This window comes from Heterodontus francisci, chromosome 24 (genome assembly GCF_036365525.1).
Source record: "Heterodontus francisci isolate sHetFra1 chromosome 24, sHetFra1.hap1, whole genome shotgun sequence".
Lineage (NCBI taxonomy): Eukaryota > Metazoa > Chordata > Chondrichthyes > Heterodontiformes > Heterodontidae > Heterodontus > Heterodontus francisci.
Genome location: NC_090394.1, coordinates 74900541 through 74917814, shown reverse-complemented (window position 1 = coordinate 74917814; position 17274 = coordinate 74900541). Strand labels below are relative to the sequence as shown.

Here is a 17274-nt window from a genome sequence, read left to right as displayed (position 1 = left end):
GCAGGAAACGAAGGGTAATTGTTGATGGCTGTTTTAGCAACTGGAGGGCTGTTTCCAATGGCAACCCGCAGGGCTCAATACTGGGTCCCCCGCTTTTTGTGTTGTATGTTAACGATTTGGACGTAAACGTAGGGGGCACGATCAAGATGTTTGCGGACAATACAAAGATTGGCCATGTGGTAGATAGCTAGGAGGATAGCTGTAGGTTGCAGGAAGATATTGATGGTCTGGTCAGATGGGCAGAAAAGTGGCAAATGGAATTCAAGTTGGAGAAGTGTGAGGTGATACATTTGGGGAGGTCAAACAAGGCAAAGGAATACATGATTAATGGGAAAATACTGAGAATTGTAGAGGAAGTGAGGGACCTTGGAGTGAATGTCCACAGATCCCTGAAGGTAGCAAGACATGTCGATAAGGTGGTTAAGAAGGCATATGGAATCCTTTCCTTTATTAGACGAGGTATAGAATACAAGAGCAAGGAGGTTATGCTGGAACTGTATAACTCATTGATTAGGCCACAACTTGAGTACTGTGTGCAGTTCTGGTCACCGCATTACAGAAGTGATGTACAGGGTACAGTGGGGGTACAGAGAGGGTACAGTGGAGATTTACGAGGATGTTGCTGGGACTGGAAAAATGCAACTATGAGGAAAGATTGGATAGGCTGGGGTTGTTGTCCTTGAAACAGAGAAAGCTGAGGGGAGATCTGATTGAAATGTACAAAATTTTGAGGGGCCTGGATAGAGTGGAGGTGAAAGGCTTATTCACCTTAGCAGAGAGGTCAGTGACAAGAGGGCATAGATTTAAAGTGATTGGTAGAAAAATTAGAGGGGAGATGAGGAAGAACTTTTTCACTCAGAGGGTGGTGCTGGTCTGAAACTCACTGTCTGAAAGGGTAGTTGAGGCAGAAACCCTCCACTCATTCAAAAGGAGTCTGGATAGGCACCTCAAGTACCGTACGCTGCAGGGCTATGGACCAAATGCTGGAAGTTGGGATTAGAATAGGTGGATCATTTTTCTCCAGCACAAACACGTTGGGCCAAGTGGCCTCTTTCTGTGCCTTAAACTTTCTATGATTCTAGTCTTCAAGATGTGAAGAGGGTGGCACAGTGCGCAGTGGTTAGCACCGCAGCCTCACAGCTTCAGTGACACGGGTTCGGTTCTGGGTACTGCCTGTGCGGAGTTTGCAAGTTCTCCCTGTGACTGCGTGGGTTTCCTCTGGGTGCTCCAGTTTCCTTCCACATGCCAAAGGCTTGTGGGTTGATAGGTAAATTGGCCATTGTAAAAAAAAATTGACCCTAGTTTAGGTAGGTGGTAGGAGAATTGAGGGGATGTGAGAGGGAAAATGGGTTTAATGTAGGATTAGTATAGATGGATGGTTGATGGTCGGTGTGGACCCAGTGGGCCGAAGGGCCTGTTTCGGTGCTGTATCTCTCTATGACTCTATGACACAGTTCATTCTAAGTTAGATAACTTTTCCTTCCTCATATTTAATTGTAATTGTATTAACTTGTGTATGTGGGACAGTTGTAGTAGTTTACAGCACAGAAGGAGAACATTTGGCTCATTGTGCCTGTACCAGCTGTTCACTGGAACAATGCAAAACCAATCCCACTGCCTTGCATTCTCCCCATTACCCCCTCCCTTTCTTTGCTTGTCTTCTGTCTCACTGGAAATCGCAGGATAATTAATTACATTGCCCGCGCAGGTGCACTTGGCTATGGTACGTTATCACGAGGCTGGTCGATTCTGCGATAAACTGGAAGAGTGGGATCGCGAGTCTGCAGTCTTCCATCTCGAACATGCTGCTCTCTGTGGGGAACTGGAAGCAATTGTCGCCCTTGGTCTAATCTATCTGCAGTTGCCTCATCACATCCTGACTGACGTCACTGTGGAGGTATGTTTGCTATTCTGTCAACAAGATATTTGTAAAGTAGTGTTTTGCAATGCATTATCCGCTGGAGTGCAGAAGTGGAGCATTCCCTTCTGGTAACATGCATTGTTTTTTTTAAAAGAATCGATTATTTACTCAATGTTGATAGCTGCTGGGTATCTCTTTTTATACCTCAGAAACGTATTGTCTCTGTGCTACAGCTGATAGTGTCATTTTTCCATCCCTCCCCACTTTACACTAAGGTAGAAATGTTTCCATTTGTGGAGGAGACCACAACTAGCCTCCATAAATATAAGATAATCACTGATAAAACTAATAGGGAACTTAGGCAAAAGCTGTTTTTTTACTCAGAGTGGTCTATATCCCTTTGCAGCCTATTGATGTCCTCATAGATTACTTTGCTACCTAGCTTTGTATCATCAGCAAACTTGGATATATTACATCCAGTCCCCTCATCCAAATCATTGATATAGATTGTAAATAGCTGCGATCCTAACAATGCTCCTTGCAGCACTCCATCAGTTACAACATGCCACATTTTCTGTCAGGTAACCAATCCCTGGTATATTCTAATATATTTCTGAGTTCCATGAGCCCTAATCTTGTGTAACAATCTATTGTGTGGCACCTTATTGAATGCTTTCTGAAAATCCAAATAAACTACATTCCACTGATTCTTCCTTATCTACCTTGCTAATTACCTCTTCAAAAAACTCTAATAGATTTGTCACAACACAATGTCTTAACGTCAACCGTGTTGACTATATTGTGATTTTCCAAGTGCCCTGGTACCACATCCTTAATAATAGATTCTCTCATTTTCCCTACTACTGAGGTCAGGCTAACTGGACAATAGTTCCTTGTTTTCATGCATGACAAATGTGAAATGGAAGGGTTGTGAGGCAACTCATGATTGTAATGAAGCAAATGGACCTCCTTTGCACTTAGTTTAGTTTTAGTTTTTTAGTTCAGAGATACAGCACTGAAACAGGCCCTTCGGCCCACCGAGTCTGTGCCAACCATCAACCACCCATTTATACTAACCCTACACTAATTCCATATTCCTACCACATCCCCACCTGTCCCTATATTTCCCTACCACCTACCTATACTAGGGGCAATTGCTAGTGGCCAATTTACCTATCAACCTGCAAGTCTTTGGCATGTGGGAGGAAACTGGAGCACCCGGAGGAAACCCACGCAGACACAGGGAGAACTTGCAAACTCCACACAGGCAGTACCCAGAATTGAACCCGGGTCGCTGGAGCTGTGAGGCTGCGGTGCTAACCACTGTGCCACTGTGACTTGGTGTTGTTTGAAACTGGTAATGTATTTTTTACAGATTTTTATGAATAAAGTATATTTTGGAAATTAAAAAAAAGTTCCTTGTTTTCTCTCTCCCTCCTTTCTTGAACAGCTACCTTCCAGAACCAATGAATCCACTATCTCTGCAGCCACCTCTTTTAAAACCCTAGGATGTAGGCCGTCAGGTCCAGAGATTTGTCAGCTTTTATTCCCATTAATTTCTTCAGTGTTTCTTCATTAGTATTAATAACTTTAATTCCTCACTCTCATTAGACCCTTGGTTCTCCACAATTTCCAGGGTATTCTTTGTGACTTCTACCTTTGCTAGTCTCTTCCTTCTTACATACTTGTAACAGCTCTTACAATTTATTTTATTTTTTGCTAGTTTACACTTGGATTCTATTTTTGTCCTTTTTAATTGCTTTCTTGCTCATCCTTGGCTGATATTAAAACCCTCCCTATCCTCAGGCTTGCTACTCATTTTGGCAACTCATTTTTTTTTAAACTAACACTACCCTTAATTTCTGTACTTAGCCACAGTTGCACCACTTTTGCATTGGAGTTCATATTCTTCAAGGGAATGTGCATTTGTTGAGCATTCGGATTTATTTCTTTGAAGGTTTGCCATTTCTTATGAACAGTCATATCTTTTAATCTAATCAAATTTAATCTAATCTTCCAACCTACCTCAGCCAGTCTGCCTCTCATAGCTCTCTAATTGGATTTGTTTAAATTTAAGACTTAACTACATAACTCTCAAACTTAATATGAAATTCATCATCACTTTTCCCCAGAGGATCCTTCAGTATAAGATTACTAGTTAACTCTGTCTCATTACACAATACTAGATCTAAAATAGCATGTTTCCTAGTTGGTTCTTCAACATATTGTTCTAGAAAACTGTCTCGAGTGTTTTGCATGAACTCCTCCTCCAAGCTACTTTTGTCAATTTTGTTTGCCCAACCTATAAGATGATTAAAGACTCCCACAATTATTGCATTAGCCTTGAAACATGCTTCCCTAATTTGCTGATTTATACTCTGCCCAACAGTATGACTACTGTTAGGGAGCCTATAAAACGTTCCCACAAACAGAGGAGATTAATTACGCTGATAGAGGAAGATGAAGCGGGGTGGGAGGAGGCTTGTGTGGAGCATGAGCACCAGCATGGACCTGATGGGCCGAATGGCCTGTGTCTGTGCTGTGGACTCAATGTAATTCCTTGTAAATTTGTACAGATCAGCAATTAAAATAAATCCACAATTCTATGAACAGGATACTGAAGAGAACCGGCAGAGTGGCTTTGACTTCTTGCTGATGGGCGCAGAAGCAGGAGATCGTCCGTCCATGATTCTTGCAGCTCGAGCCTTTGATACCGGTGTCAACCTGAGTCCCAACAGGTACAGCATCTTTTTCCATTTTTTTTATTGCTGACAACTTTGTCATCTGTTTTTGCAAAAAGGCTCTCATCTGTTAATTGGCACAGAGTGCAGCAAAGGCAGAGAATGTTTTTCAGTCTTAATGGGTCCTGTTACTTTGCTGCTAATATTGAGGGTTTCTCATCAGGAAGATATGGGTATTGCATTTAATTCCTATTTATATACTCAATTTAAATATATTTGAATTATGTATTTCTATTTGTTTGCTGGAAGGTGTAGGCATGTGATCACTGACTTAGGACAGGATCAGTTGTGATGCCTTCTGTGGCCAAATAGTCTATCAGTGTTCACTATCTGGAATTGCAGATGAAACCTGAATTCTTGAGTGATGTACCTGAGGGGGTGCAATGTCTGTGAAACTGTACTGCCATGAAAGGAAGAAACCAAACACCTCTGTATGAATGAAAGGGTAGGACAGAAACTGATGGAGTATGGCCAACAGTAAACAAGAAACAAATGCTGAGTGTGCAGAGCACTGAGAAGGGAGGAGTTTTATTTGTTTAGCAGCATTAATGGATACAGATCTGAGCAAACAGACCTTTCTTTAAAGCAAGAATTGTTCAATCTGTCAGTTAAAATGCAGGAACAGAAAAGAATGTCGCCGAAGCCATTATATAAAGTTGCTGCAGTCAAGGAGAGCCATTGAACATTCTTCACATGCCTGGGCCGGGAATCTCCTTGGAGCTGTTCCCATTCCATCACCATAACTTTACCGGAAGCGCAGCAGAAGCCCTGCGTATGTGCGTAAACAGAGTTACCAGCACACAGTGGGTGTAGTTCAGGCAGTGGAGCAGGAACAGCTGCAAGAAAATTCCCAGCCCATGTGTTAGACTGTCGGGACAAATGGATGTAAACAAAGAGAAATTCATCTGGTGTATGAACTGTGTGTTTTGGTAAGGTGCCTGACTAATCCAGATAAGGAAAACCTATTTATAAGCTGTGTGGGTTCATGAAATACAGCTCATGTGCTTTCTCCATTTAACCAATTCTTTATATAAAAGCAACAATTGATAATGTAACCTAACCCCCTCCCCCACCTCCCCACTCCAATGACTTATGGGGATGGACATGGCTGGTCACCCTCTGGTATTGTTTCTGTGAGATTGGATGGTGAGTTGATGGGCTATTTAAAGATGGAGAGCCAACAAGCGAACTCAATCCTCTCCTTTCCTAGTGTCCTTGCACTTGGCAGCTGGGTCTGCTTAGTAGCAATCAGAGGCATGAACCTAGGCTGATTATTTTTTCCAATCTCCTAGCCCAGGGGCACTGAAGCAATTCATAGTTCTTAACCACAAGCGCAGCTGAGATCAGCTAACCCAACAACAACTTACATTTATCTAGTGCCTTTAACATCCCAAGAGTAAGAAGAAATATAAATATAAGAAATATGAAGAGAGATTGAACAGTTTAGGCTTTTACTCTCTAGAGTTTAGAAGAATGAGAGGAGATCTAATTGAGGTATATAAGATGATTAAGGGGATTGACAAAGTAGACGTAGAGAGGATGTTTCCTCTTCTGGGACAATCTAGAACGAGAGGTCACAGTTTTAGGATAAGGGGTAGCAGATTTAAGACAGGGATGAGGAGAAATGACTTCTCTCAAAGGGTCGTGAGTCTGTGGAATTCACTACCCCACAGTGCGGTGGATGCCAGGACATTGAGTAAATTTAAGGAGGAGATAGACAGATTTTTAATTAGTAAAGAGTTGAAGGGTTATGGAGAACGGGCAGGAAAGTGGAGTTGAGGCCAAGATGAGATCAGCCATGATCGTATTGAATGGTGGAGCAGGCTCGAGGGGCTGAATTGCCTACTCCTGCTCCTAGTTCTTATGTTCTTGTATGGATGCCGAAGGAGATATTAGGAGGGGTGACTAAAAGCTTGGTCAAAGTGGTGGATTTTCAGGAGCGTCTTAAAGGAGGGGGAGAAACAGAGGTTTGAGGAGGGAATTCCGGAGCTTAGGGCCTAGACAGTTAAGGCATGGCTGCCAATAGTGAGATGAAGAAAATGGGAGATTCACACGACCAGGGCTGGAGAAAGTTACAGAGATAAGAAGGGCTGAGGCCATGGAGGGATTTAAAACTCCGCACAAATTGGGCATCAAAGCTATGAGAAGCTGGATGTTCTCTTTAGAGCAGAGAAGGTTAAGTGGAGACCTATTAGAGGTATTCAAAATTATGAGGGGTTTTGACAGAGCAAGTAAGGAGAAACTGTTTCCTCTGGCAAATGGGTCAGTAACCAGAGGCATTAGATTTAAAATAATTTCAAAAGAACTAGAGGGGAAATGAGAATACTTTTCACACAGAGAGTTGTTCAGATCTGGACTACACCACCTAAAAGGAACTTTCAGAAGGCAATTGGACATGTAACTTTAACTGGGCTAATTTACAGGATTATGGGGAAAAATCTGGGTATGGGATTAATTGGATAGCTCTTTCAAAGAGCCAGCACAGCATGACCAGCTGAATGGTCACCTTCTGTGCTGTAAGATTCCATAAAGCCCAGGAGGAAATTCCTGGCCTTTGGGTCAGTGCCACACTGAACTGTGCACTGGTTGGGAGGCCACTCTGAGGTCTGTTTAATTGTCACACCTCTGTATCCATGTTTAAACATAACAGCTTTTCCCCATTGGCATTGCAGGACTCAAGACTGGAAGGAAGCTTTACACTGGTACACTGCTGCTCTGAACATGACTGATTACGATGAAGGTGGAGAGTATGATGGCACAGGCGATGAACCTAAGTATTGCCTTCTTGCTCGAAAGGCAGAGATGCACATGACGGGAGGGTTTGGTTTGGAGCCAGACCCACAGAAAGCAGGTAGACTAAATATATTCACATTTACTCAACAAAGCGAGCAGAAAATCTAAAAATGGACATTGGCTGACATCTGGGGCGGAATCTTCTCGCAACCTGGGCGATGGGGTAGGAGGCGGGAGGAATGGCCAAAAGGCAGGGAATGCGTCAGTATGGAAGCCCAATGTGGTCACACCGCTGTTGAATTTTGCTGGAGGGGTCCGGCCTGCCAGGTTGAAGACCATGCTTGTTGATGGGGAAGACAAATGAGCCAATTAAAAGCTATTTTCTTACAAGGGCGCATGAAGAGTGGAGCTTCAAAGCCTCACCACCTATAAGGAGATGGGTGCTCAGTGGCAGGTCAGTGTTGGCTGGAGTTGGCAGCCATTGCGAGCAGCAGCGTTTCAGTGCAGGGAGGGTGAGTGTGAATAAATCGTGGGAGTGACAAGCTGGAGTCTGGGCAAACTTGGCGAGCATTGGAGACATACAGATAGAGGTTTCTCCGAGATGCAGCTTATTGATGCACTGTTAGATGAGTGAGTGGCCTTCAGTCGTGAATGCTGCGAGTGACCGTGAATCTCATGCACTCTGGTTTTGAGACCTCCAGTGAGGAGGAGTATGAGAGAGTGGGAGAAACGCAGCCAATGGGAGTGGGGCTGCAACAACCAGAGGGCCAGGAGGATCATGAGGGTGGAAGGGGGCGAGGGGCTCGCATGAGGAGGGCACAGAACCAATCTCGTGCACAGAAGACACTACCCATCAGAGAGGGCTTACTGACAGAGGCTCTGCCTCCTGCAGACGTCGGAGCATCGTTGTAGCTGAAGAGTGTCCCTGTCCAGAGAGGTGGTCACCGAGCTGTGCGCTATGACGGAGGAGGAGCTGTGCACAATGGGAAGTGCTGGGCACCCATTGCCTGTGGCTGTGCAGCTCACAGTAGTGCTGAATGTTTACACCTTAGGATCATTCCAGGGATCCTCTGGAGATATCTCTGGAATTTCCTAGTCTGTGGCTCCTCACTGCATCAAGCTAGTCACAAATGTTCAAGAGCCCCGGCCAGTGAGTGTGGTTTAACACCGATCTGCCAGTCAGGTAGAGAGGGCTCTCTGACCCGAGGCCATCACTAGATTCCTCCAGGTGCAGGGTATAATCCAGTGCATGCATGTAGCCATCAAGACTTCCAGTCTTCATCGACAGGAAGAGCTTCCACTCGCTCCATGTACAACTGGTTTATGACCACTGCAAGTGGCTCCTTCAGTTCTGTGCAAGGTTCCCAGGACGTTGTCATGACTCCTACATCCTCGGGCAGTCCCAGGAGCCCAAACTTTTCAGGCTGCCCACGTGCCTTCAAGGTTGGATATTGGGTGGCAAGGACTACCCACTGAAGACGTGGCTCCCATGCCTTGCAGAGGAAACATACAACACCTGCCACGCGACAACAAAGGTGACCATTGAGCAGGCTGTAGTGCTTCTGAAAATGAGATTGAGATGCTTGGATCGGTGTGGTGGAGCCCTAAATAAACCCCATCAGGGGTCTCCCGCATTGTGTGGTGTGCTGTACTCTGCACAAACTGGCGCTAAAGAGGGGAGAACCTTTGGAGAGTGAGGACCTCCTGGAGCGTGGTGCTTCCTTCTCTGGCGAGGAAGATTTGGAGGAGGCTGCAGACCAAACGGACAATGGCAGTGCACCTGAGGCACCACAGGGAAGGCACAATAACATACACGCCATGGAGGCTCACCAGCCACTAATACAGACACGCTTCTCATGGGCCTTCCTCAGATGGTCAAGTAAAAAATTAAATCTCTCTCCTACAGCCCTGCTGCCCTTTCCACTCAATACCCTTAAGATCTCATGGGGCTCGTCATGATATCAGGCCAAGGATGTGGATAGCGCTTTAGCCTCATGTGGCCTGGATCTTTCCATCACATTCTTCTCAAGAGCACTCCGGCTGTTAAGGGTCTGCTTGTGTATATTTGATAAGGGTCATGTGTTTGTCTGATTGTTCCAGGTTGCAGTGTGAGGTTGATGGCCTTGATTGCCTCTAGTGATAGACAGACTGTGTTGTAACCACTCAGCAGGTCAGGTCGTATCTATGGAGAGAGAGAAACACATTTAATCTTTCAGGTCAGTGACCTTTCACCTGAACTAGAAGATGCTAGAATAGCTTTTAATCAAATACAGGGGCAGGGAAAGAGCAAAAGGGAAGGTCTGTGAGAGGGTTGAGGGCAGGAGTGACTAAAAGGACAAAAGTGATGTTGCTGCAAGGCAAACGGGGATGATAATGAGACAAGTAAAGAAACGAAAGATAGGGATGAGAGGAGATGGAAATGGTTACAGCTATATAGGTTGTGTTAAATTGTGTTGATGAATCAAATTAACCTGCTTATAGTCAGATTAACCTTGTATTCACTGTTCAGGCTGCTGATGCTGTTGTCCCCTTGTTCATGTCTGAGTACAACAGTCGCTGTTTGCTGGGACAAGTAGTCTGTTTATAGTTACGTGTTAAGCTTCAGTTGTTGAAATTGGCTCTATCCCTTCCCACAGCCTGACTCTCTCTCTCTCTCTGTCTCTCTCCAACACACAAAGTGTTGCTGGGGTGTGGTTTCACAGGGCACTGACTGTTTGCTTCTATCTCACTTCAAAGGCTTTTCTATACAAGAGCCCTGTCGGTGGATATTAGCAGGGTATTTGACCCTGGGGAGGGCATGGCAGCTGACCCCAATCCATCCCTAACAGGTGCCCTTTCAATCAGGGAATGACTGGCGATGAGGATCGCGGGACTCTGAATTTAATCGGGATGAGAAGGATAAGTGATTCAAAGTGAATGTTCTACCTCTGACACAGTTTAACATTGTGCTTTGCATGCTTCTGTGTTCAGGAGACCTCTTCACAGAAGCAGCAGATGCAGCGATGGCAGATATGAAGGGCAGACTCGCCAATCAATACTACCAGCGGGCAGAGGAAGCTTGGGGCATGATGGAAGAATAAACCTTTGACCTACACACAGCCAATTGCCAGTCATTTAAAAAAAAAAGTTATTGTTTACTAAATGTCAGATGTCTTCCTTTTGTGTCTGCGCGGAACGCTTGGGATTTCTTTATCTTTATCATTGTGTTGAATGCCCTTTGTAAATGATCAGAGCCAGTGTAAAGTCTGTGGGACGAATAGCAGTCCCCTGTGCTGTGCTATTTTATAATTCTTGTAATGTCGTGGGTCTATGTTAATCTGCATCAGCTGCCTGTGGTACGACTGTCACAGGCACCTGGCTGAGTTTAACAGCACTTTTTATATTTTTTGAGAATGCTAGGGCTATTTGCAGAAAAAGTGAGATTTTATTATGATTATTGATCATTTCTGATTCTGCCCTCTTATGGTTATTGGTTTAAGAAAAGCACCTTCGTGCTATTCTACTGCAAAATTCTTCACAAAAAGGAGACCGCAGTACAGCATACTCAAATACTTCAGATATGTTTACAGAGAGTGAGGGTGGGGGAGAATGTGTGCAAGACAGTTACAAGATAAAGCAGCACTGTTGTTGCAAAAACCATCTTTGAACCTGGATTTGCTTCCAAACGCACAACACAGTGACACATCTGACTGAAGAGCAGCATCATGTTGCTGCTTTATAGATGCTTCCTGTGCCTCGGGCTGCAGAGCCAACAGGCTACCAGGTTTTCCATGGGCTTTACTGTCCCCTCCAACCCCACCCATGACTGCTTAATACTTGTATATCTATAGCACCTTAATGCATCAAAGCATCTGAATATACTCTAGATAATAAATGACTTTAAGATGCAATGACTGTTATGCATTTTGTGGCATCAGTGTCTCTCATTGATGAATCACCATTGTGGTGCTATTGGTCAAGGGAGGAATGTTGGCCAAGACATTGGGAGAACTTGTTTTTCAAAAGGTGCTATGGGATCTTTAATGTCAACAGGCAGGCAAAGCCTCAGTCTAACCTGAAGAGCACCAGCCAACAACTGAAAGGTCCCCTCATGGGCCATAAACTCATCCATCAGCAAGAAAGTGCAACCCACTACAGTGGTGCAATACAGCAAATGTTGACAAGGCAACTTCTGCCAGTCCCCGGGTTGTGCAAGGCACTGAGGTGCCAGTTCCTCATTCAGTAGCCGAAGAGGTCCCAGAGCCATTATTTAATAAAGACGTCTCCTGCCCCATCCAAGTAGTCCAAAATGCTGCACACTGTCTGAGCCCTGCTCACAGCAATGCTCTTAACCTACTCATCCCAAATCATCATTGAATGATCCAACAACTCTTAATACCTAGTGCGAAAACAATGTATTCATCGCTGTATGAACCTGGCTGTGTAAATGCAAGTACTGTGCAATGTGTAACCTGTAAGGTACCATATCCCAAGAAAGCATGAAGACTTTACTGAACCATGGAAAAACCTGTCTTTTATAGAAAGAAAAGAGGCAACTACTAACTACTTGCCCAACTACTAACGCACAACTGATTGAAATGCCAATTGAAATTGGGCCACTGGATGATGGTGACACAAGGAACTTCCCTCATCATAAATCAACAAAAATTATAGTTAACAAATGTTTTCCACAAAATACAGTGCCTCTTTATAATTAAATGTCATCATGATTTTATCTTGGCACCGCTGTGGGTTGTACAATGACTGCAGGGCAATCCTGCGAATTGATAGGCACTTATCCCATAGAAGGGAGACAGTTTACACAGTTTTTATGTACAATGTGGATGTGGTTGGCAAGAATAAATTCTTTTTATTGTTTTAAATCTCTGAATTTTATTGAATTATTTAAATATCACTCTTCTTTCATAATAGAATAGTTGTCAAGGGCAGTTAGGGATGGGCAACAAATGTTGCCTTTGCCAGCAATGTTTACATCCCATGAAAGAATTAAAAAAAGTACCAAGGTAGCCCATCATCTGATGTTCCTCCTTGGTCAATAGGGAATGATGTCCTTCCATCTAGTTCATAGAAGTGCCCATCCACACCAATAAAGGGAATAAAATGAAAGTTTGTATCACAGTTACCTCAAAAATAAAGATGATAGAGAGGGGACTTTTAACCCCATCAGAGTACAGTGGAAACCAGGTGGGGAGGGTAGATCAAATGAAGCAATGGGCTTTACCCGCTCTACTCTAGTACCAATGGCAGGCACCAAGGATAACCAACCGACAGGGTCCTTCTACAAATATGCAAGTTGGGCTCTGATGATTTTGTAAAGTAGGAGGGAGAGATGGAGTTTAGGGAGGAAATTCCAAAGCTTGGGACCGAGACAGCTGAAGGCATAGCCACCATGGTGGGGCAAAGGGTGAGAGAGTCAGGACTGGTACCAATTTAATTTGAAGCCATTAAATTGGGAAATACATTATTAGCCATCAGTTTCTGTCTCCTGAGACCAGATAAGTCACATTAAATGCACAGTAGAACTGCCTCTCTACTGTTGCAGAAATGGTTTTGAAGCCTTGACATCAGAAGAACATTCCCTACTGCATAAGTATTTCTTCCCTACACTAAAAAGATGGTGGCCGCCGCCTGTTTTGTGACTGCTTTGTGTTGTCGGCCCATATCTACCGGATACTGCATTAATACTAACAAATTCATTTTACATAGGACTGAATGGCCTCCTCTTGTTAGTAGGTATGGAGCCTGCCAGAGGGTTGATGTAATTCCAATCTTCCATCACCAAACAAGTTATCTAAAAGTCAACTTGACTTCAAAGAGGCCCCACTTGTGCCCCTCTCCCTCCTGTCATTGGGCAATAGATGAGCATGGTTTTGAGTCTTCTGATGATGGGCAGCAGGTACCTGCATCGCAACAAGCACCAGAACTCTGCAAAAAAACGTAAATGTATTTGCTACCATCCTGAGCACAGGAGATACCCCATCAATTTGACATACAGGGCTTCAGCAGCAAATCCAACCCAATCCCGATGGGAGCCAGATCCTCCATGTACGAGCAAGAGCTTTTATATCCTGCAACGATTGCCCAGGTTCGGAATTTCCTGCTTCTGATGTAGGGCTAACCTGAAAAGTTAACTCTGTTATTCTCTTCGCAGATACTGCCAGACCTGCTGAGTATTTGCAGTATTTTCTGTTTTTATTTCAGAATTTCCTCATCAATTATGCTATTGACATCAGATGGAACAGGCTACAGACAATTAGGTGTCCTCGGATCAATATGTGCCCTCAGTGGGAACATCACGGTGGCACAGTGGTGCAGTGGTTAGCACCACAACCTCACAGCTCCAGCGACCCGGGTTCAATTCTGGGTACTGCCTGTGCGGAGTTTGCAAGTTCTCCCTGTGACTGTGTGGGTTTTCGCCGGGTGCTGTGGTTTCCTCTCACAGCCAAAGACTTGCCGGCTGATAGGTAAATTGGCCATTGTAAATTGCCCCTAGTGTAGGTAGATGATATGGGATTACTGCAGGGTTAGTATAAATGGGTGGTTGTTGGTCGGCACAGACTTGGTGGGCCGAAGGGCCTGTTTCAGTGCTGTATCTCTAAATAAAAATAAAAAATAAAATCTCTGAAAAAAAGTTCCTGTCCCAGTCACACACTAACTTGGCTCTGTGTGTGTCGATATAATCAGGATCGCCAGGGGACGCTGTGTGTACTAGTGTAATGCGGTCCTCCGGCCGCCAGAGGACACTCTGTGTGCTGGTGTCATGCGGTCTTCCGGGCGCCAGGGACTCTGTGTGCTGGTGTAATGTGGTCCTCCGGTCACCAGGGGCTCTGTGTGTCGCTGTATTGTAGTCCTCCGGCCGCCAGGGATTCTCTGTGTGCTGGTGTAATGTGGTCCTCCGGCCGCCAGGGACTCTGTTTCGCTGTAATGTGGTCCTCCGGCCGCCAGGGGACTCTAAGGTCCGGGGATTGCTGCTATGACTCGGGCCCACGTGTCGGCTCCATGGTTGCTGCTCGGTTCATCCATTTCACCGGCATCGCCTGAGGGAGCGGGAGGTTGGAGAGCGCGGTGAGTACCGGGGGGGCCGAGCCGGGCCTCGGAGCCGGCTGGCAGTGCTCAGCGGCCTCTGCTGTTTGGGCTGCGGGCCTCGGGCTGGGTTTAGGCAGCTCCCCGTCCTGCTGCAGGTACTGACCGGCCTCTGTTCCTCTCTCTCCGGTACAGGCCGGGGCCCGGGAACTCCAACCCCCGATGAGGCCGCTCCATCCCCGCGGTGCAAGAGGTCAGCGCGCCCCGGACGCTAGGAGTGCCTACCGGGCACCGGCATCAGGTAAAGCAGCAGCTGGCGTGCCCCGGCCTGTCAATGGGGAGGGAGCGGCTTGTTGCCCTCACATTGCATCAGATGGAGCGGAGCGGCTGGGACAGCTCAGCCTGTCAGCAAGGTGAGGGCAACAAGCCTCAGGTCAGGCTGTGCCAAAGCTCCTCAGTCAGTGAAGTGTAGGCAACGCAGCAGCCAATTGGTGCACAGCAAGATCCCACAAGCAGCAGTATGGTGACAGCCAGATAAACTGTCGCCCAGGACACCGGGGCGAACTGCCCCTACTCTTCCTCAAATAGTGCCCTGGGGTCTTTTACGTCCACCTGAGGGGGCAGATGGTGCCTCAGTTTAACATCTCATCCAAACGACCGTCCCCTCCCTTCGCCCCTCCCTTCCCCTCCCTCAGCCCCGGCCCTCCCCTCCCTCAGCCCCGGCCCTCCGACGGCTCAGCCCCTCCCCTCGGCCCCTTTGTTTTCCTATTTCCACGTGAGTCACTCGGTCTCATGAGTCTGCAATCCGTGTACTTACTATGTGATGCTTATCAGCTCTAACATACCACAGCTCACAGAACAGCCTGTATCAGTGTGTTTGGAACATAATAGCTTGTTTCCCCTGATTGTTTCTGGAGCCATTGTTAACAGCAGTAAAGTACAGGGTCGTTCCCTCCGTGACACCCTGGTCCACTCCTCCATTGCCCCCACCACCTCGTCCCCTTCCCACGGCGCCTTCCCCTGCAATCGCAGGAGGTGTAATACCTGCCCATTTACCTCCTCTCTCCTCACTATCCCAGGCCCCAAACACTCCTTTCAGTTGATGTGATTTACTTGTACTTCTTTCAATGTAGTATACTGTATTCACTGCTCACAACGTGGTCTCCTGCACACTGGGGAGACCAAACGCAGACTGGGTGACTGCTTTGTGGAACAGCTCCGCCACGTCCGAAAGCATGATCCCGAGCTTCTAGTTGCTTGCCATTTAAACACTACCCCCCCCGCCCCGCTACTCTCATGCTCACATCTCTGTCCTGGGCTTGCTGCAGTGTTCCAGCGAACATCAACGCAAGCTCGAGGAACAGCATCCCATTTACCGATTAGGCACAGTACAGCCTGCCGGACTGAACATAGAGTTCAGTCATTTCAGAGCATGACGGGCCCCCCATTTTACTTTTATTTTTAGTTCTTTTTTCTTTTTTATATATTTTTGTGTTTGTTTTATTTTATCTTAGTTTGTTCAGTTTGCTTACGCACTTTTTTTACGTGTTTGTACTTGTGGCTGTTCAGTTCCCAGTCCATTATCTGTACTAATGCTTTGTTTTTCAACACACCATTAACAAGAAGGGTCACTGACCTGAAACGTTAACTCTGCTTCTCTTTTCACAGATGCTGCCAGACCTGCTGAGTGGTTCCAGCATTTCTTGTTTTTATTTCAGATTTCCAGCATCCGCAGTATTTTGCTTTTATTATATGCCATCAACATATTGTTTGCCTTTGCTCCATGACCTTCTGGTCGGTTATTCTCTGTGACCTTCTCCTATCTACACCTTCTCCTTTGTTATCTGTTGCCCCACCCCCGCCTCACTTGCTTATAACCTTTGACATTTCTAATATTTGCTAGTTCTGAAGAAGGGTCACTGACCTGAAACATTAACTCTGCTTCTCTCTCCACAGATGCTGCCTGACCTGTTGAGTATTTCCGGCATTTTCTGTTTTTATCTCTGATTTCTAGCATCTGCAAAATGCTTTTATAATAATCACTGGTTGCAGTTGTGCTCTTCAGAGATTAGAGTGAGTCAAATTTGACAGAAGTGTTTTCTTTCTGACATCCTACATAAAATGAGTTTGTGGCTATGCTTGTGTTTGCAGCCGTAACCTGGCCCTAAAATGTGAAGAAAATTAGGGTGATCTGTTGAAGATCACTGGGGTGGCACAGTGGCGCAGTGGTTAGCACCGCAGCCTCACAGCTCCAGGGACCCGGGTTCGATTCTGGGTGCTGCCTGTGTGGAGTTTGCAAGTTCTCCCTGTGTCTGCGTGGGTTTTCTCCGGGTGCTCCGGTTTCCTCCCACAAGCCAAAAGACTTGCAGGTTGATAGGTAAATTGGCCATTATAAATTGTCACTGGTATAGGTAGGTGGTAGGGAAATATAGGGACAGTTGGGGATGTTTGGTAGGAATATGGGATTAGTGTAGGATTAGTATAAATGGGTGGTTGATGTTCGGCACAGACTCGGTGGGCCGAAGGGCCTGTTTCAGTGCTGTATCTCTAATCTAATCTAAAGGCTATTTTCTCCTTGCCCGAACTTTTGCAATTTTATTACTCGCCTGGCAGAATCCATTTAAAAAAAAAGTTTAAGACGACATTGCATTTATATAGTACTCGGTGTCGGCCGTGACTCAGTGCCGAGTACGCTCACCTCAGCAGGTTGTGGGTTCACCCCCACTGCAGAAGCTAGCTCACATAATCCAGGCTGGCACACCCAGTGCTTTATTGAGGGAGTGCTGCACTGTTCAAGGTGCCATCTTTCAGATGAGACAAACTGAGGCCCCCACAGGTGGATGTAAAAGATATCATGGCACTATTTTGAAGAAGAGCAGGGGAGTTCTCTCCAGTGCCCTGGCCAATATTTATCCC

At 45.8% G+C, this 17274-nt stretch overlaps 2 protein-coding genes across 11 annotated transcripts in view; both read left to right on the top strand.

Moving 5' to 3' along the window:
* eef2k (eukaryotic elongation factor 2 kinase) overlaps window positions 1-12197 on the top strand; it is a 58371-nt gene extending 46174 nt beyond the window's left edge. For all 7 annotated transcript variants that reach the window (XM_068056630.1, XM_068056635.1, XM_068056627.1 and 4 more), the window contains 4 exons: window positions 1709-1897; window positions 4475-4599; window positions 7275-7453; window positions 10306-12197. In XM_068056630.1, coding sequence (XP_067912731.1) covers window positions 1709-1897; window positions 4475-4599; window positions 7275-7453; window positions 10306-10415 — 603 coding nt within the window. In that variant the 3' untranslated portion in view covers window positions 10416-12197. The remainder of the gene's footprint in view (window positions 1-1708; window positions 1898-4474; window positions 4600-7274; window positions 7454-10305) is intronic.
* Window positions 12198-14288: 2091 nt separating this feature from the next.
* Window positions 14289-17274, top strand: part of polr3e (polymerase (RNA) III (DNA directed) polypeptide E) — a 59082-nt gene continuing 56096 nt past the window's right edge. For 3 of the 4 annotated variants that reach the window (XM_068056626.1, XM_068056625.1, XM_068056623.1), the window contains exons 1-2: window positions 14289-14400; window positions 14554-14659. The gene's annotated coding sequence lies outside the window, so the exon portion shown is untranslated. The remainder of the gene's footprint in view (window positions 14401-14553; window positions 14660-17274) is intronic. The other variant, XM_068056624.1, reaches the window with a different exon arrangement.